Source organism: Harpia harpyja, chromosome 14, assembly GCF_026419915.1.
Source record: "Harpia harpyja isolate bHarHar1 chromosome 14, bHarHar1 primary haplotype, whole genome shotgun sequence".
NCBI classification, from domain to species: domain Eukaryota; kingdom Metazoa; phylum Chordata; class Aves; order Accipitriformes; family Accipitridae; genus Harpia; species Harpia harpyja.
Window position 1 is genome coordinate 18,270,102 of NC_068953.1, and position 21,213 is coordinate 18,291,314.

The 21,213-nt window shown below is 43.7% G+C and overlaps 1 protein-coding gene across 1 annotated transcript; it reads right to left on the reverse strand.

Moving 5' to 3' along the window:
• Window positions 1-901: 901 nt before the first annotated feature.
• Window positions 902-21,122, reverse strand: RAB11A (RAB11A, member RAS oncogene family). The gene is made up of 5 exons (XM_052807705.1): window positions 20,975-21,122; window positions 12,765-12,960; window positions 11,604-11,797; window positions 10,547-10,627; window positions 902-3,864 (listed from the first exon to the last, which is right to left on the reverse strand). Exons 1-5 carry the CDS (start codon window positions 21,012-21,014, stop codon window positions 3,725-3,727), a joined length of 651 nt encoding a protein of 216 aa, XP_052663665.1. The 5' UTR covers window positions 21,015-21,122; the 3' UTR covers window positions 902-3,724.
• Between the last annotated feature and the right edge of the window lie 91 nt (window positions 21,123-21,213).

Here is a 21,213-nt window from a genome sequence, read left to right on the forward strand (position 1 = left end):
CCACCAGCGGGTTGTTGTGCCTTCAGGTGGACACACTGGAGGATACAGGCCAGCACAGTTACCCTACTGCACCCAGCAGTGAGGAGGCAGGACACACGGCAGCTGTCTCAGCAGGTCTGACAGCGCTCCCAGGGAGCCTAACCAATAAATCACGAGCACAGATTTGCAGCAGAAACACCTTCAGGATTAATGACTCCCAGGCAATGCAGCGGACTGCTACATGTTGAAGCTTTTTCAGTATCTGTGCTTCATATTTCTAAAAATCTTGTTAACTAAAGCCCAGCATGTAATCTTCTTATTTGACAAGCCACACTCAATAAGCTATTTAAGGCTGGAAATCCATCAGGTTTGAACTGATAAAATAAGTAATTCTAGCTTAATAAAAATGTCTTTAAATCAGAACAATTCCATGTCCTTCCTGCTTAAGAGTCAGAACCTCAACTCCCATCAAACACAAGAACCACTGATGCTCGCTGAACAGCTTTGTAAGTGTTAAGGTTGGGACTTTCAAATATGTAAATGATAGCAAAAGCTTTTGGCAAAAGCCAATTTTGCAGCATTATACAGAGTTCCCAGAAACTCCGAAAGCTCATTTCAGAGCCCAAAAGCAGTATCTGTTATAATCAGTTGTCTCCTGTTAGTAGAGAAGAGACACTTCAGTACAGAAGTAATGCCAATTACAGAAGAGAATGATTAATCAGCAGCTGAACGGGAACAATACCCAGTTGGGTCAGTGTTCAGACAGAATAACGTCTTGCACTGTCTCTCCCAAAGCACTTTGTGAAGTACCTTCTTGTCCCAGGAGTGTCACCCAGCCCCAGGCCAGCCGGATCCACTGCCAGGATCCACTGCCACAGCATGGCAGTGCTTAGTCAGGAAAAAGCAGTATGAAACCACAGACCACAAGGCAAAGGCTTTAATATGTACAAAGTTACATCTCTGTACATACATCATCTGATTTTGCTTTAGAAGTCAATAGCTATGAAGGCTATACAAACTATTGCATGAGAATTTCATGTTCCACGTTGCAGCAGTTCATAAGTACAAAATCAGATTTTGCACAGCATTTCTGCCTAAGGCCTGCTTTATGATTATCAATTTTAAAGGTTTGGCAGGGAAAAAAAAACAAATTAGAGTTCTTACTTCGTCTAACAGCACCCGCAGCCATTTCACGGCTGCCCAGGACTTAAACACAGCACTGTTTGTTGTGAGGTGAAGGAAGAAGCACGTGCACACATGCATACTCTGTGTGGGGTAGGGGCAGCCTCAGCCTCAGACAGCGATTTGTGCTCCCGCAGGCTTCGTTGCAGTGGCATTTGCTGCAGAAGGAAGCGTCTTGCATAAAACCATGCGAAATCCAAACCTGACGTGACAGCTGAGTCAAGCTGCCTGCTTACGTGAATCAGAAAAGGAAGCGAAGTGAAACTCATCCTGCGTTTCCAGTTCACAAATTTGGAACTTGGCTGCTGCAGTAACTTGGTTAATTCCAAAATAGGCTCCAGTCTGGCCAGAGAAAGTGCTGCGAGAACAGCTCCCACAGTAAGGGCCCAGTCTTACACCTCATCCTCAGACTCTCCTGCAATGCTAAAAGGCCCTAAATTGCCTTTGTCCCCAGAGCCACCAGTGCTGCCCCAGGCGCTCTGTGGGCAACTGCTGCCTGCAGCAGGCAGCCAGGAGGCTGCCAGGGACACCATGCACAACGCTCGCTGGTGCACTTCTTCGGCAGGACACCAACATGGGATCAAAAAGCTTAAACCATTTGCAGTAGAAGGCAGTAGTTTGCTGTCCCACAGGATTTTCTTACTGGTGGCAATGCAGGTACAAAAAAACAGGTTTGTAAAAGCTATTCAGAGGTTTGACTATAGCAAACCCACCAGCTTTTCAGAGCATAAAAGCTTCCTGAAGCTGCCAAACTGTCACGGCTATGAACTACAGCAGCCCCAAAAAGCTGCAGGCCTGGTCTGAGCGAAGAAGGCAACTGCATTACACAACCCTTTCAGTTCCTTTTCTGGGGCTACTTCCACTTCAGCATCTTCTCAGAGGCTGTTCCAAGAAGCTTACTAGCTTCAAGTAAAAACTGTCAGGTCAAATCCCAGTTCTCCCAAAAAGTGCACCCAACACCATACTGAGTTGTCCCCTGTAATTCTTTATTAGAATCATGGATGAATATATTTTAAATCAATCTAAAAAAAATAATAAATCAAGGTACCGTACATGCATAAAATACAAAGTAATTTACAAACAGATCAAAACAGCATCTTCAGAACTAATACTAGGAGGAGAAATGGATTAAAAAAAAAAAGCAAGTGACCGACTACAGCAATGCCTTCCGTGTGCCTTACACATCATGAGCACCGCAAGACAGAAAGGTTGGGTACGAAACGCAGCTGGTAGTGCCTACCCAGATTTGGATGTTCCAAGTGGGTCATATCAGAGTTTGAGAAACATCCCCTACAATCAATTACTTCCCTATAATTGTATAAATAACTGCAGACATTTATACAACAAACAGTTCTTTTAAATATTGTAGAAATTCAGTGCCTATAGCCCCCAAATCTTAATATTAATGACATGTTGTTTGGGAATAGCACGTACTGAGTGATACGCAGTGAGTGCAGTGACAGAAGGCACAGTTCATGTATCCCTGAACAAGCTAATCGAACAGATGATTTGTACAGAGCGACAGACCACAGAAGGAACACATCCAGTAAGAAAACTACTCCAGATGTTTTTGTTAAAGAACATACACCAAACCACTGGAATAATTTAAAAATGCCAGATGAAACAGAACTGAAAACTAAAACCAGGTTGTGGAAGTTATTGATTCATCAACTCAAGCATTTGACTATATTAATATATGTGGCATGTATTAATAAATGTGATATGTAATATGTGACAACACTCTTCAAGTCTGTGCACCATGAAAGAAAAAAAAAGCATCCTCAAATCCTGATACCACCAGCACTGTTGAGGCCAAGTCTCGGGCAGCACAAAAACATGCTGCAAGTTCCAGTGTTAGAGTCACCCTTTGTCAGTCACACAGCTTGTGCTTTTGCTTTCTTCACAAGCGGCACCTCAAATGGAGTCCCACCAGCGTCTCCCCGGCCAGCCTCCCAGCAGCTCTGCCTCACTTCACAACCTCCTCTGCAGCAGGTGCCAAACCACAAAAGCTCATTCACAGATAGCAAGAACCCTGCTGCTTGTTCACAAGAAATTCTCTTTTCTCCCCCATAATATTCTATACAAAAAAAATCCTCAACTTGACAATCTGAAGATGTAGCCAAAAACATTTAACTTACATTAAAATTGCACTTCAGAGCAACGGGCGTTTCATCAAGCTTTAGATGCAGTATACAACATTTTAAGACAAGGAAAGATTATCCTGCCCAGAGATATTTTCCTAGTTAACTTGACAGTAATTGTTTTGCAAGGAGCAGAATAACATCTTCAAGTGCTCACTAAAGGTGTTTGTGCTCTGACTAGCGGGCATCATGTTGGAAAGAGATCAGTTCAGTTCCAAACAATTTACTGAACCAGGGAAAATACTGCAGCCACATAGAAGCAATAGATTCATAAACACTGAAATCAAAGTGTTTAAGACATGGAGAAATTCAGAAGGAATAAGCAGTAACTAAACACAAGAAAGTAACCACAAGAATTACAAATATATTTAAATCTTGGACCTGGGGAATATACACAGCCTTTTAGGAAAGAATGAACAATTCTATATATTCTGACAGCACTGCATCTTTGGTTTGTTTTCAGTGGTTGGAGGGACGTGAATGGGAACCACATTGTTGCTTGGAGACATATCGTTTTCACGTCTGTCAGACATTTGCTTCTGGGAAACAATACGATAGATCTCTGGAAGATGAGAAAGAGCTAGTCATTATGTGTACACCAGCAAAACACCATCAGAAAATTAAATCTAGGGGAAATCAGGCATAAAAGAGAAAGATTTCCCATAGTTTTGGGACTATATAGGTAATGCACAGAAGCTTTCACAAGCAGTTCAATTGTGATGCTTTCTATAGTCAGAAAATAAAATACATTTTTGCAAAAGAAATTAGTTTTTTAACAACTGTTTTACTTCCCTTGAGATAAGAGTTAGTAAATGGGGAGAATTCACAATTTTTTTTGCTAGGAATCAGAAACTATGTGCCCCATGAATTCCTTCTGATGGTTCTTAAGGCTCCAAGGACAATAGTCACATGTTTGCTGACATATCCACAGACAACAGCAGGATTAAGAACCACCACTCAAAATTTCTCTCTCTGGGATTTGTAAGTGACCGATGGCATGTGCTGCACATAAACTCATAGAGTAGCCACATAAGCACTTACTTCAGCTGCACAGACGAAAAAGTACAGTATGTGTAGCACTTCACACCCAGAAAGGAAATAAAGGATACCAAAAATAGAACATGGGGAACTTGCTTGCAAATTTGCATTTTAAACCCATTAAAGTTAAAACAAACAAACAAAAAAAAAAAGGCTTGTTAAACCTCAGTTTTAACAACAAAGTTTGAAAGTCTTTCAGAGTCAAAAAGCCAACCCTGAAATGACAACATCGCATCTTCTACTCTGCACACCAGAAAAGTGTGCTGGCAACAAACGCACCAGCACTGCCAAGCAGCAGAGCCCCCGAGAAAAGGGAGCCCATGCCCACACCCAATTTGCACGCTCCAGCTCACTGCCCTGCCATAAGGTTTCAGATAAGCCCAGGCTGCAGAAGAGAAGGGTGCCTGCACTTCACTCCTCCTGCAGAGCAAAGCAGGGACGAGCAAAGCTGGCAAACAACTCTGGCAAAACAAAGCAAAGGTCCAAGTTCTTTTGGAGGTCTTAAGTCTCTTATCAGCTGGATAATGACTGTCCAAACACACACCTCACCAGACCCCAAACCAAGAAACGTCTTTTCCACCAGAAATTTGTCATTAGTGAGTAGCTTTTGTTCAGAATTTTAATGAGCTGTTGCTTAGTGCACATCCTGACATCATTTCAGTACTGCAAATTGAGCAACCTTGTGCAGAGGGGTCCTCTCTGCTGCCAGGGGCTGATCACACAGCTAAGCGCTTGCTTTTACGACAATGGGAAGAGATGGCATTGAGGAGCTAAAAAGGGCCCCTGACAAACAAGGCTTGAAAACCTTGCCCTTGACGCAACAAGCCTGCACTGATTTAAGCTGCCAACACAGAGGGCAAGTGCTCCCCAGGAAGAGTAAGAGCAGGGCTGCACGCATCCATGGGACTGCTGGCAAAATAAAAATCTCTCACATAGATACTGTGCTGCATCTATGGACTGTACAAGTAACATTAACCTTTGCAAGTGGTGCTTTCAAAGAATCTGCCTGTTGCGCCTCCAAACTGACAGCTCAGACTAGATAAACTGTTCAGAAAAAATGGATTTTATATACACATTCAGTTACAGATCAAGTCACTCAGGCAACCAAACAAGCTGCACACATAAAAGGATTTTCTGATTTCACCCTTTCGAGTTCACCATTCTTTCCAACAGTCTTACACATAAACAACTTCACAAGTTCAGTGAATTCCATGAAATCAGATCTTGAAAGCCACCTGCAACCCCATGTGGGAATTAGCAGATAAAAATCAGCGTCGCCCTGTGGCAGGCCACTCAGCCATGTTCAGCAGAGTGCCTGTGTGCAGAGGTGGGAGGAGCACACCTGGAAGAGCTCTGCATTCTTCAGGACAATTTTTCCACTCCACTACCCCGCCCCAGCTCAGGGTAGACAGCCAGTTTACCTCCAAGTGCAGAATGCTGCCTGTTCCCATTCGACAGGGGAAAGCTCTTGCCACCCTCCTTACTGGAAACTCTCCAGTAGCACCTTCAGCAGCAGCAATTTGCAGTTTTCCAGAGAACTTCCTGAACAAGTTCATACTAGTCCCTAACACGAGCTGTCACACACTTCCTCCAGCCCTGTACATGAGGGCTCACAACAGGGTGCTCTCTGTATAACACCATCATCTTCCAGCAAAGATCTTCAGTAAACAGCCCTTAAGCCTTAAAACCAATCTTAACACCACTGATTTCTCTGTTAGTAAAGGGTCTATGCCTTCTGACTCTTGAGAACGTATTTCCATGATCCCCACTTCCACGGCCTCCCCAGCAGTCACACAAGGACACTTGGCAGCTGTGCTGCTTGAATCAACCTGCAGCAGGCTCAAGTTTGTCGCTCACTGCTGCTTCTCCCTCCTCTGCAGTGCAAACCTTTGTGCAGCCACAGTGTACTGCCCTAGATGAAAGCCTAAATGGCTAAAAACTGCCTTTGCCCTGGATCAGCTGCACACTCTTTTCACCACACACAGCTGTGCTGGTGTGAAAGGGGAGGTAGGAACAGCTTAAACCTGCTCTCACTGGGGCAAAATGCCCAGCAGCAAAGCCTACACTGAAACCAGTCTGCACGGAGGAATGCCAGGCTAATGAAGACATGCGCTTTTGAATGAAGAAACTACACTTTATGCTCTGTACAGTAACTGAATGAGACCTTATTAAGAGCACATTCAGCAGAATGCATCGCTGCATAATTGGTAACTGCATGAGACAGGCCTTGCACTGTAAGAGGGCTGGGAAAAAGTGACACTGCTGCTTAGGAGGAGCTTATCCAGTCCTTGTCTGCTCAGCCTGCGCTAGCATTTCATTCATTTTCAGGTGTACAGAGCTAAGAAAAGAGGAAATCCCTAGATTTTTTTGATGTTAATGCTCGGTGATGTTGTTTCCTTGGAGATGGGATTTCTTGGAGATGAAACCACAGCAGAATGTGGTACGGAAACACAGACAGCACAGAGCCAGGCAGGGAATGGAGGCACGCTCCAGTTTACTTTAAGGATGCTTTATCCTGCTGTGAATGCTCAGAGTGGCTAGGATTATAATACCAGTCTCTCCTATTTGTCAGATGATACAAAGCAGCTTTGTGTGCACAACAATCAGCCCTTGAAGTCTAGACATCATGCAACAGAAGAATTTGGATGGTGACCATTACTCTAAGCCACAGAAGGAAAAAGTCCCCAAAACCTCACCTGGAACCCACAGCAGGACAGGAAACCCACTAGATGTAAGATATACCCCTATCTAAAAGTCCTCTATAATACAGGGAGAGGAAAGAACAGCTTTCTCCCCCTTCTTCCACCTGTAACAACAGCAGATCACTTAGGCTGTGCTAACTATAATGGATTCCTATTTCCCATGCCCAAAGCCATCTATTCAAAGTGGATTAATATGAGAATCTAGGTGTGGATAAGCTTAACAGCGACCCTACTACACCTCCAAGGGAAGTACTCTTACGAGTTTCCGACACTGTCCAAACCAGACCAGCTTCAGTAGGGCTGGAGAAGAAAGGAGCGCTGCTACAGACCTTAGTCACAACACCCTGTTCAGGAGAGATCTAAGCAGCTGTATGAAAGGCATTGGGAGCAGCCTGGGATGTCTCTGCAGTGCAGTTCCCAGCACTGCAAATACTAGCAGAGCTGGTACAGCAGCATGCCCTGCCCCTTCTGCTGTCAGCCACCTCCACTCGCAGCCTGTGGCAAAGCCTCTTGGCTTTACCTACTTCCTTCTTCAAAGGACAGTGAGCATTCCACCCGCAGGCACTATGCTTGGAGGCAGCCTTGCCAAATACAGACTATCCATGATTCTGCAGGGTCACTCTGAAAACAACATTCCTCAGATGACTGCTCCCCTCTTTCCTTCAAAGCAAATCATTAACAGAAAAAGCCAGCTGTGAAGTGTTATCAAGAAGTTTATTGGCAGAACATTCGTCCTTAGCATGCCAGTCACAGCTGAGATGGAGCCAACCTGCTGCTAATGCATTATTTACTTCATCTTTATCTCCCTGAAACAGGAGCTCCTGTCTGGAGCAAGCCACATGCCCACTAATCAGCAGAAGTGTTTCTTCCAGCACAGTTGAACCAAGCCCTTTTGAACAAGGATCCTGTCTGCATACCCAAGAGCTCTTTATCCAAAACACTGTCAGAGCAACATACAGGGAACACTGACATTTGTGGAAAAGCAACAGCCTCAACAATCTGTCAGAGTCCACCGAGGGCAAGTTTTAATCGTTTGTTATCCCATTACAGACTGCTCTCCCTTACAGAAAAATTAAACCAGAAAAAAGAAAAATTAAACCTCCATAAATTAGAATCCAAAATACTTCTGGAATAAAAGGTACTGTTGGAAGCATGTGAGGAGAGATAAAAGAAACAGCCTAGCCTATGCCCAAGAGGTGAACTGCTTCCCCATGGCAACGGCAGTATATCATCTGAGCATCACATAGCTCTGTGGAAGTAAGGCAGCAGCCCAGGGCATGCAGGAAACTTTCCACCTCTTCAGCTGGCACTGTTAGAGAACAGAACAGTCCAACAGGATATGGGGGCAATTAGGTGACCAGTTTATATTGGCTATGACAGCTGACAGCCACCTTGGGAGGGGATAAATAATGTCTGATATATTTCCAGTTCTGTTTTATTACTGCTGGTGCCGAACGAGTATGAAAGTTAATTAACTAACCTTGATCCAAGAGCCCCGATCCTCTCTGAAAACTGAAAGAGCAAGCAGCAAGGCTGTTTGTTCCATATTACACACAGCACATGTGGCCAAAATCTGACCTCAAAGTTCAGTCTAGGTGCTCCTCAGAGGAGAGGGGCTACCAAGGACACATGCATAAAGGAAGAAGTTTCAGGTTTTAGCAGTTACAAGTAAGCAATAAAAAAAAAAAAGTCTTCCTCCTGAAAAATCTATGCCCAAATTCACAAGCATTTTTGACAGGACTGCCTTTAGGTAGATGAAGAAAATGGGAAATCCAGCAGGCATCCCAGATACCACTGCATTCAGCCACTCCTTAGCCATCCACCCTCTGATGGCATTAGTAGTTAGTCATGTAGGGAGTAAAGGTATAAGCTAACATAACTTCTTTTTTTTTTTTTTTTAAATTTGTGCAATGTTGAATTACAACCAAATGACTACACTGAAGTTAAAAGGGAACCACATGGTTCAGCTAAAGAGGAAATGAACTCAAGTTCTAGTCCCAGCATTGTATGAAGCAGCAAGATGACAAGCATCCCTGTGCACTGTTTATTCATCTAAGATGGACACACTTACTTTTTCACTAGTATATGGACACTACTGCTTAGGAACACACTGTAAAAAACACAATAGAACCAGAACCTATTGGAGGCCTCTTGCAACTAAGGATAAGGCAGGAAACAGATGGACACAGGCAGCTAATACTCCAGCAGCCTAACAACTCTCTCCACTGCTAGGGTGTTCATAAAGCATTTCAAACAACTCAAGAAATAATACAGAATTTATACTTTTATTACAGTAAATAACTTCCTAGCTGCCTCCTCACCCACGTGTTCCAGTATGGTTAACAAGTCCTTTTTCGTGTGTTTTTAAAAGAATGTCTAAATTAGCTGGCAAAGAAAAAAAAAAATTCAAAACTAATTAGGTGCCAACGTCACAGCAATGAGATCTGATTAACAGAGACACATAGTTTAGAAACAGGGCCACTGCTCATACCAAGCGTATCACGTAGCCTGGCACATGCTACACTGGGAAGGAGGGAATTTAAATTTGTAACTGGGAAACATGTTGGATCCACTCGGACAAAACAGAGAGACTGCCTGGCACACCTAGAACAGAGACATACCAAAACAGAGTAGTCTCTCAGATGTTTTGAGGACCCAGACTAGAGATTTAGAGAGGCATCTGCCAAAGCTGGGAATGACAAAAGCTCAAAACCCACATACACCACTGGTGTCCCACTATGCCCTGGCTACAGCTGACGGGGTACACAGAAATACAGAAGTCCCATGACAGCTAGTGATTTCCACACCGATTTGTGAATTCCTACCCTATTCGTTATAAGCCATGATTAAGTTAAGGTCCCCCACGTAGCTGTAGTTGAAAGTCTCAGAGTCTTAACAAGTTTTGCCTATCTAAAAACAGGTTTAAATAAAAAAGAAGTACTTTATCGACAGAGCATAAAAAACACAGCACTCACTGCCTTCATATGTTACTGAGGCCAAAAGTCCAGCCAGGACTATTAAATGCAGTGACAGTGACCACCCCACAGCTCAGGAGGCACCATGTCTTAGACTACCAGTAGTAGTATTGTTCAAAGGAAGAATCTCTACCCTTTCATCCCTTTTCCCTTGGCAACTATGGTCACCATTAAAGATGGAAACAAACGAGATTGACTTCTCTGATAAACTGTTTTAACTTGATGCTTGCATGAGACAATTCTCTCCTGTGGGCACTCCCTATACCATATACAAATGGGAAACTGAAACATAAACTAGGCTGACTAGAAACCTGGGGCAGATCAAAGTGAACAAGGATTCATTCCTGAGTTCAAAGCTGGCCTTTCAACTGTGACATTTCGAAACCGGACTCCAAATCCTATGGCTGTGAAGAATGATTACAAATAGCAAAGTTTTAAAGACTTTATAGGCAAAGAAATGCCTATTTGCATCATATCTAAACAGCCTTCTGCCCTTCCCCCTTGAAACACAAAGCACTAGATGACTCACCTGTCAGAATAGTCTGGAAAGCTGCTTCCACATTTGTAGAGTCTAAAGCAGACGTCTCAATAAATGACAAACCATTCTTTTCTGTGTGGACAGAAATACTATAATTAGAGGGGTACATCACATATCTGTTTTCTATCTGGAAGAACTGCTGTACCAGATTATATTTGTAGTATTCCTGATAAGACACACAGGTATCAAGTATAAAAAGTTGGGAGGTTTTCCCCCTTACGTGATCTGAAAGCAACACCACCCCACACCAGCATTAGAATTTACACTCAACCCCAAGCACAGGGATAAGTCCAGTGCTATGTTACTTTGAGGCACATCCTCCTGCATCACTGAAAGTGAGAAGTTGCTGCACTTTAAAGAATTGTGTGAGGAAGCTTCCTGGATTTTCTTTAACCTCATCAAGTTTCTTCACCTCCCACCTGCTAGTATGTCACAGCAGCTTATTTAACAGGGGGAATGACAGTCCTCCACCTGCAAGCAGGGATCCTCACTGGCCATAAACTCTGCAAATGCAGCTACAGCAAGCTTTTATGTAAGAAACCCAGCTACACTCCTGGATTAAAGAAATTTGGCCTAAAACAAGGCAAGATTTACAGAAACTAGAATTATTTTACACAGATCTTAATTATGTAACAAGAGTCAGAAAGCCAGTTTAATGAAAGTCTGTTCAGCCATGGGCATCTGTGTAGGGCTCCAGATCAGTTGGTACAAAGAAAGCAATATACAGCTGCAAAGCTACCACCAACAAGTAATGCAAACCCAAAGCCATAGGCACAGTTTTTGCCTATGCATTGTTGCTTCTGCAGGAGAATAAATCTGGTTTAAAATCTGCAAGTCCCTCTGGCTGATTCTTGAAACCACACCAGCATACGTGTTCTACAAGGCTTCCTTTCTGACTGAATTAAAAAGAGGCAAACACCAGTATGTGACACTGAAGAATATCACCAGCATCACTCTTTTTCCTTCTACCAGCACACTCATGCATCTAAGACCAGGTAGGCAGATCCCCACACAGTTAGCATTAGGAAATTATTTTGAGTTCACCAACCTGCAAAAGCTCTAGCCTCATCTGTAGGGACTGCTCTCAGGTGGCGCAAGTCACTCTTGTTTCCCACAAGCATGATTACAATATTGCTGTCAGCATGGTCTCTCAGCTCTTTCAACCATCGCTCTACATTCTCATAAGTAAGGTGCTTAGCAATGTCATACACCAATAATGCCCCTACAGCTCCGCGATAGTACCTGTGGGTGAAGAGACACGTTAGAGAACCAGCAAGAAACATTGCGATTAAAAGTGACAAGTTACTGTGCAATAATGGGGAATAGCTATTGCTAAGACAGCTATACAAAAATATATCCAGAAGCAGGCTACATGGTACCTGAAACAGTGAAGTAGAGCATCCAGACTAGGGTTATGCCACAGGACCACCAGAGCAGCCAGGACAGCTCAGAGTCTAGGGGGTAAGCCAAACCCCATGTTTGTGGGGAGAACCCTGCATCCCAAAAGATGAAACTCTGGAATCTGTGGGGAGCTACTGTCACCTTCAACCTCTGATCCACTCCTGAAAAGCCTCCCCCACCCATCACTGTGGGTGCAGTATGGGCATGGCCCATAGTGATAGAGAGACTTTAGAATGACTCACTGGATCATAAAAATGTCAACCTGATCTATTCCCTTTACAAAAGGCCACAGCTGGTCTCCTTTCAGACCAGAGAGAGGCACAGTAAACGCATTCAAAAAGAAACAGGCTGTGTTCTCCCACCCCACGATTACCTCCAGCTTTACTTAAATCCAGCTTTTGCTATGCTGTTTTTTTCCAATTAAATAAGCACACAAAGTGAGCAGTCTTTCCTTGCTGCTACAGGAGGGTTTCTGGTCTTAGGTTACCACTGATAAAACCTCCATGAACACCGATATTACTTTATCAATCACTTGCATTGAAATGAGTCTCTCAAAGCTCTTGCATTCTAGGCTTGAAATGCCTCCAGTTACGTATCGTGAGAGCAATGAGAAGTAAATCAGTTTGTGCAGGGACACACTATATCAAGTTTCTGGGCTGAATAATATTTAAGCTTCCTTGCACCACAGGTTGTGGATATTACACAATAAAATACAAACACCCCGTTTGCAGTTTCTGAGGAATCAGAAGGGCCCAAAATTACCCTCCTCAGCAAAAGCTTCTCTTCAGCCATACAAGCTATCACTTACGCTGATGTTATAGCTCGGTATCGCTCCTGCCCTGCTGTGTCCCATATCTGAGCCTTTATTGTCTTCCCATCAACTTGAATGCTTCTTGTTGCGAACTCCACTCCAATGGTGCTTTTGCTTTCCAAGTTAAACTCATTGCGAGTGAATCGAGACAGAAGGTTACTCTTGCCTACTCCAGAGTCCCCAATAAGTACAACTACAAGACAAAAATGACATGCGAATCAGATTCCAGATGTAGATAATACATTGACAATCACCTGCAACAAACATTTCTTTTCCAGAATGAAGCATGAAGGAATGAATGGCAAAACCACCAACCCAGAGCTGTCACATTCACCAGCATTTTGAACAGACCTTAGACTTGACTTTTACTTGTTACATGTCAGCCTCCTTTGCCCAACATGGAAGAACATTCCTCCTCCAGGAGAAATATACATAGCTGTCACCGCAAAAGTCAGGGACGGTTTGGATTTCACATCCTTGTAACAACACTAGAACTAAAAAAAAAAAAAAAAAAAAAGAAGAACAAAAACCCCACACCACACAACTTAAATCTGTTTTGCCAAAGAAGTCCAGAACGCAGGGCAGGCAGCAGACTCTGCCTGCGTTTTACACTCTTCATACCTTTGCAGAAGAGAGGCTCCCCACTGGGGCAGAAAAATTTGTGAATGGAAAAAAGAACCACCTAACCCTGATGGACAGTTTAAAATGTTAGCTGAGCCACAGCATTCTGCTCTTCCACAGTCCCTCACTGCTGCTGTAACTCCTGGCCACTTTAGGCCAGAGCCTGAAACTGCTCTAAAACACTGCCAGGGTATCGCTGCGCCTCAGAATTAGAACCACCATCCAATCCCCCTTCCCCAGCTCAGCTTGACTTGTCACAGCACCAGTGCCAAGCAAACTAATTGGAAGGATTCAGCTATGCTTGACAAGAGATTGACAGAAGGTTTAAAGTCCAGTTCCTACAGGAAGAAAAACATCACAAGGATTCGCTGCAATATCCTGTAATGCTGAGTTGAAAGGTGCAAGTTTAAGTGTAACTTAGAACTCACTACCAAGGTGCAGGCCACTGGGTGAAACACATTCACAGCCCTGAGTCACACCAACAGGAGCCTCTTGGGATGATCTTATGCCCATAAGGAAGATAAGGTACTGAACCGGTAACAGAAGGAAATGGAAGAAAAAGAGGAGTAAGATCCTTGAGAAGAAAAGCTGATAACTTTTAAGTTTGGCAGTGAATCAAGGCCGGTCCAAGCAAAAGAGTACACGCCTAGGTGACAAAAAAAAAGTTGTGGCTATGCTTGTTTTGAAAAAAACAGAAATACTTGCTCATAGACAACATACATCATTTAACAGTTAAGATACTGTAACACAGTATTAAAGATTCTGTGTGGTACAACAGAGGAATGAGTGCACCAAACACACTTCAATCACATGAGAAGCCCCCCACTGAGTCTTGGTCTAGCAGCGCAAATACTCCCATCTGCTGCTGCACCACACAGCAGCCCTCTGAACACCATCTTCTATTTAAATAATGCAAAACAATTCTGACAAATGGGATTTTCTCCAAGTGTAAGGGCAGAGCAGCACCTTTTAAACACCCTCCATAAAATGAAAATTGCAGCAAATGCTAGCTTCAAACATGGCCTTGTGGAGAATACTTCATTAAAATTAACATCTTTCTAGCCTCCTCTGCCAGCTGACTCAGCACACAGCCAGCCAAGCTACAGAAGTTGCATAAAGCACAGAGTGGCTCTGTTAACCACTTCTGTTTACGAAGATCACAAGTGCAGGTAGGCAGCGAGCACATATGCTGAATGCAAATAGGATTCTGCTTCCCTACATGACAGGTCAGCACCATTCAGTGTCAGCTGCCCTGACACAGCTGAACAGCTTTGCTGGCACAGAAGACACTAAACCATAATAAACTTAGTGCAGGGGACAGGGCACCTAATTGCATCATCACCACCTGGCAAAGTGCCATAGCTTTCTTCTTTCATTGGCAAATAAGTTCTTCAACACTATTTTGGCAGGTTTAGGCCACAGTTTTAGATGACATCATATTTGTATTTGCTGGGATGTGTTACAAACAAGTTCCTAGGAGGCAAAAGTTGTCAACTCCCTTCACACACCTCGGTCCTGCTGTCACCCAGCATTAACTTTGGCAGCAGCCAAAAATTTCTTTAAACAAGAAAAGCAATCTACATACATAACTTCCTTTTCCCAACAGGATGGATCATATACCTGTTAAGTATTCCCCTCAAATATATTTTTGTTGTTCAGTGCATATTTCAAAGCACAGCTTTAACTTATTTAACAACAGACAGATCATTTTAATTCCTCTGCCAGGTTTTTTTTCCTTACCTTGTCTGAATCCCATGCTGCTTATGTTCTGAATGGTTTCCAGCACCAGATTAACACATTCCAATTAAAAGGGGAAAATATTAGACCTTCCTCCTTGAAGTCAGCTAGTTCCTCTACTTAATTGGGCCATTGCAGCTCCTCTTGAACACAGACACAAGAACAGCTTGGAATGTCAGCAGGCACCTAAGACGGCTCACACTTTCTGCCCTTCTGCCAGTCTGAGCAAGTATCACTCTTTGAATACAACTATAAACTGAAACAGCTTTAACAGCCACTTGGATTGTATTATTAATTTTAATTTTGCTTTCCTTATCAAACCACTTCACTTTGATATTTTATGCTACACAGTGTTCCCATGTATTATATTCTTGGCATAGAAATACAGTAGGAATGACCCTGGACAGCTAGTCCCATTCTAACTATCCCAGGCGAACAGTTTCTGGGAAGGAAATTACATTATCTAGTTCCATGTTAAAGCTAATTGTTCCTACACACACATTTTTACTGGGCTTTTCTTCCAGAAACTCATTCCTAATGGTTAGAAATTGCCTTCTAATTTTCAGAAGAAATTAGCTGTCAGCTGATGGTGGTGTTCATGTGCCAGCATTGTCCATTAGCTTATTAGTTTCTGCTCCCAGTAGTGTTTATGCTGGGCTATTTACAGAAAGCAAACGCATCTTCTCTCGGCTTTGTTCTACCAGCCTAAGCCAACTTCTCAAATATTTCCTTATAAACAGACTGTACATCTTCCCAAACATCTTCCCTACAAGTTTTTCAATTTCTTTTCCACACACTGAGAAGAACTGAGATACAGGGATTTTAATATTTCCATCTCTACTAGGCATACTTGGAACTGGAATTACCTTTTCCTGACCATATCACCTTGATGGCTCAGTCTGCCTGTGATCAAACCTAACTGTTCTAGCTTTAGGTTGGCAGACTTTTACTTTACAAAACTTCTATAAGTCCCTAGGCATAAAACCTTACACCTGGAATCCCACCTCATCTGGAGGACTGCAGTCCTCATCAGCACGCAGCCCTTCCAGCGCTGCACTCCAACTTTCTCCTGTACCACCCAACTTGCATCATCAGCAAATTCCTTTACTACATCAGCACTAGAAGGAGGAAGGTCTAGAGGAAACATTTAAGCAACATAAGCCACAAGACCTATTCTTGAAAACCTCCATCAATAACTTTCTCTGGACCAGCACTTCCCTTACAGGAGCAGCACCTTAGAAAGCTTCGCAATCAAGGGAGATTTGTATTGGCACATCCTGAAAGTCATGAAAGCAATTGCCCTGCCCCAAGTGACTACTACTAGGCAGGTCATTTGTACTGGTTTAGTGATGTGCCAGTTCAATACTTGCAACTATGTGCTTTAAATCAATGCACTTGATTACCTACAGCATTTACCACCTCAAAGGTTTTAAAGACAAGCATCTGGTGGAGAGAAAAAAAAAAAAGAAAAAAAAAGAGAAAAAAAGAGTAAGTCCATGTTACTGTATAAATTTCATTCTTTAAGTCCAGTTTTATTTCAGTAGAAGACCAAAATAAGAATTTAATTTCCTAAGTTGTATGAAAAGCAATTTAGAGAACTCCATCAAGAAAGGATTATTAATTTTTCACCAACATTCCGGCTCACCCAATTTTTATTTCTGTTAAACCTCTAAATTAGTTGAATTTTCAGAAAATACCGTAATTATCTCATGAAATATGCTATTGACAACCTAATCAGGTTGAAAATGGAAAGTCCAGCATCACTAGCTTGTATTGTCTATGGTAAAAGTTATTACACAAGTCACATATTACACAATTTAAAAAAAAGTACACCAGTGCTAGGGAATTACAATGTCTAAAACCACTCGTCTCTGCATCAAGCTCTGCTATTAAGAGACATATCAATAAAGAGCCCGGACATACCTTCGTGATCTCCAGAAGAACCTGCTGATGAACAGCTCTTCCTGCCCACTTCAGTTGGAGTTTAAAGGAAATGTGAATAAGATGACCTGATTCTATACCTTGTAGGTAGCTGGTGATAAACCTAAAGTGATCATATCTTATATTAATCTTCCTCCTCACCTGTGCCTCCCTGTTTTATTCACCCATTTCCTGTCACAAAGGGAACTGGTGTCTCAAAGGCACTTTGGGGCAGGGGTCGTTCGTTACCTGTACATACTGTACGTAACTCAGAACTGGGCCTCCAAACGCCTCTGTAGTAAAGTGGCTAAGCCAGCAGGTTTATTATAGCACAAAAGTGCCTCCACATCTAATGCAGTGAAGGCAAAGGGCTTGCTACCATTACAAAAACCAACAGGTGTCATGCAAACACTTTTCCGTATAAATTTCTGTAAACAAAACACACAAGAAAAAAACATGCTTTCTAAAACCCAAACCAAAAAGTTTGTTCAGATTCAGAGCATTTCTTCAATATCAAAGGCAAAAAAAAGTTGGAGACATGAATGTGATGCAAAGTAGCAAGCAGATAGCTTGAAACTAGAGTTTTTCCTAACAACGAGCTGAATGTCACCGCAAGTCAGGTCCATGTTCAGAAATGAGAAGTCTGACCCCAAATCCAGAGTTCCAGATGGTCAAAGTTCAGACATAATCCTCCTGAGCTCTGTCCATAGAAAACACAGAAGACATCTTCTACAAGCGAGGGCTACTTTGATAACTACTCATCTACTGCAAGGACATTACTTTAATCAAAAAGAGTAAAAAGTTCCTACATTTAAGCCAGGCTTAATTTATTAAGTAATGGTGATGAAAGGATATTACTTCATTATATTTGCCTCCCATTAAAATTAGAGCAAGATTTCTACAAACTGGACTTCATAGGTCTTGCGTTTCCTCAAGTGCAGTGCTGGGAACAGGAGGCACTGCTCTCAGCTAAACCCAAAAAGTATGGAAGAATACAAAGGCATGTGTAGCTGGACAAGATGATTTTACCAGAAACTGTCTCTTTACAAGCTAGGCTTAGGCTTTAGCATATGCTGAAGTGTTGCAACAGCGTCAGGAGAGGGGTATTTTGTAACAGGTACTGTGATTTTATTGTACAACAGCACAGGTGGGCTCAGCTTACACCCACCAGCAGAGTCAGCCAGATTTTTACATAAAGCTGCTGTCAGTGGCTGAGAGGACAAAACCAGAGATCTCACACAAACAGACGCATGGCAGTTTAATTCAAGAGTAGGAAAAGACAGCTAGACTAGAGAGTATCACCCAATTATTTTAAACCAAGTCAAACTCTGAACTCAGTCCCACCAACCTACCATGTCCCTTTAAGTTCATAAACCCAGAACTGTCCTACTGGATTAAGTGTCCTTACAGACCAACATGCAGTCTGACTGTCAGGAACCGATGTCTGAGAAACATTATGTGTAACACAACAAACAGGCCACTCTTTGCCCCAGCAAGCCCTTGCATCTCCAAACAAGCAATACCTTCAGACTTGCCATTGTAACCATCACACTGAAACGCCCCAACAGACATTTTTCTTCCTCTATAAATTTGTGCAGTCTTTCAAACCCAGTTATAGTATTTACGGCAATGCACCACTCCAAAATTTGCATATACGTCTGTGGGACTTTACATCAGTTTGTTTTTGCCTGCTGCTCAATAAAAAAAGCATTACAGATATCCAGAGAAATTAGGACAAACAGTACTTTCCCTATTTGCCCTCATCACTCGCTGTTTTAATTTTGATAAAGTTGTACATCCCTTCAGTACAAGGGATACAAATCCATTAGGTGTCTCTGATTATTTTGATGCCCTTCCCCATCTTTTTAATTCTACAATATCCCTATCAAAATGGGTATGGCCATCCTGCCTACATCTCCCCTCAAACCCCAAGATGCTCATGTCTCGGATTCAAACATTGGCTTAATGTTCCCCCCGAGTTCTCATTTCCTTTTCCAAGAGTTTTTACCTACCTCTTGCCTTTTTGGCCAGTGTCTGGTAAGGAGACATTCAATTCAGAGACCTACTTGCAATAATTTCAAGATCATTCCAGAGCAGTGACAGCTTGTTTGGAACCACCATCACCTTTGGGAAGTTACAAAGTTTCCACAATTTGTATTAGTCTGCATTTGTTATGTTATTTCAGCTGCCACATTAATCCCAGTTATGTGACATTGCATCAACTTCCTGCAGTCTGCTTTAGCTTTGCAAAGCCTGAATTGCTCATCTTCAACGCCATTTTTATAGCATTCCCTGCACTCCCAACAGCCTCTATAAACTAGTCTACACAGAAAAAGCTTTAGGAGGGGCAAACAATTAAACTAGCTTTGAACTTTTCTATATAACTGGATCCCAACTTTATTATTTCCCAGTTACATAAGGAAGCAGGTCTAATAAAAGATAGGACCTCTCCCAACAAACTCTGTGTCACTGATATTCCCAGGCCTTCACAGCCAAAACATTAATTACAAGCACACTGACAGAATTGCATGAACAAGTAGAAGTAATGCAATGGTTTTGATAACTTGTACACATAAGTACCTACAGTAAGATTGCTTGATGCGATTAAACTAGTGGTCAGCAAGGCCGTTGCCAATGCTGCAAGCTGAGAAAAGGGGCCCTTCTGGGTACTTCCTGATTTGATTTTAATAGCAGTACAGATGACTGATTTATAGTTAGAAGTAATGCCACTATCCACATGGCACTCGGATAAAACGGACAACAAAAGAAAAAACATAATTCCTCAAAGTTATTACAGGAGCTTAAGGGTACAGAAAAAAGCCACTGACATTTTCCTTTACCTAAGTTTCATGATGACAAGCACTGGGTCTCTCACCATTACAGCATAACAAGCAATGCTCTAAATCCTAAATTCAAATTTACAATACTATATCACAATAAACAACTACTTTTTACAACACTTTGCTTGCTTTTGCAGTAGGATTTTAAAAATTGGATAGTCAACTTCAAAACATCAGCACTTCTGTACACGTTTCACAGCACGCTTTATGAACCTTTACAGCAGACCCTTAGTTTGCTCTGCAGGGAGCGAAAGCTAAGTAGTTAACTAAAACCTGCAACATTTTAACCCGACTTGCTGCTGTAGGGCTGACCAGAGGGGCAGCTCTCCTGGAAGACCAGCTATTCCTGCCCTTCTCTGCTAGGTGCCAGGTAAGGTACCAGGACACGAGGAGAGACTGCTGGGCGTGAAACAGCAGTTACGTTCACCCCTAGCGAAGGGCTCAGAATACAGAAAGCAGCAAGTAACACCACGTTATTAAATTAGCTGCATCATCTACCAACGCGAAGCATCCAACTCATTTACTTTACAGTCTTATTTAACAGCTGGAAAAGGAAGCAGTCCTTACCGACCCTGGGCATCCTCACTCACGACCTTTGCTCGCCTTCCCAGCAGGCCGGCCCTCGCCTCAGCCCGCTGACGGAGTGGAACCCCCGGACGAGAGGCGGACACGCCGGACCACCCCTACGGAAACCTGCCCGAATCTGACATTCCGGGCGGAGGGCGCTCCGGGGCGGGCACCGACGCCCAGCACACCCCCGGCGATCAGCCTCCAGAAAGATTCCAGCCGGCCTTGGCGATACCCGCGCAAGCGCAGCTCCCCCCCCGCCCCCCGCCTCGTACCGGGCGAGGCCCACGCGAGGCTGGCCGGGGGGTCCTCCGCCCGACCCCTCGGCCGCCTTAGGGGAGCGACAACCGGCACCCGCCTGTGGGCCCGGGCACCCTCCCCGGGGCGGCGAGCGGCTCCCCGCCCCGCCGCGGGGGTCGCGCCGTGAGCAGGCCGCTCTCCCCGCGCCCCCGCCAAGGCCGGGACACCCTCCGGAAGGTGACCCCTCGGGCTGCCATGGGGACTAGGCGGCGCGGCCGTTACCTTTGAAGAGATAGTCGTACTCGTCGTCGCGGGTGCCCATGGTGGGGTGCGCCGAGACCGAGGACTGGGAGCGGGAGCCGGACCCCTCCCTGCAGCCACCGCAGCGCTTCCGCCCTCCGCGCTCTGCCCGCCCACGGCCAGGCGCTTCCGGGGCAGCGCAGCGATTGCGCCAAACTGTTTCCGGGACAGAGCAACCACCCTGCCCACCCCGGCCTTAAAGGGACGGCGCCGCGGGCGGG

Bases quoted from the DNA above. Each gene is read 5' to 3' on its own strand.
- RAB11A (XM_052807705.1), bottom strand. From the start codon at position 21,014: ATGGGCACCCGCGACGACGAGTACGACTATCTCTTCAAAG. The intron at 10,628-11,603 runs GTTGGTGAACTC...CTGTCCACACAG, and splicing joins TGAGGCTAGAGCTTTTGCAG to AAAAGAATGGTTTGTCATTT. The intron at 3,865-10,546 runs GTGAGTCATCTA...CTCATCTTCCAG, and splicing joins TTTCCAGACTATTCTGACAG to AGATCTATCGTATTGTTTCC.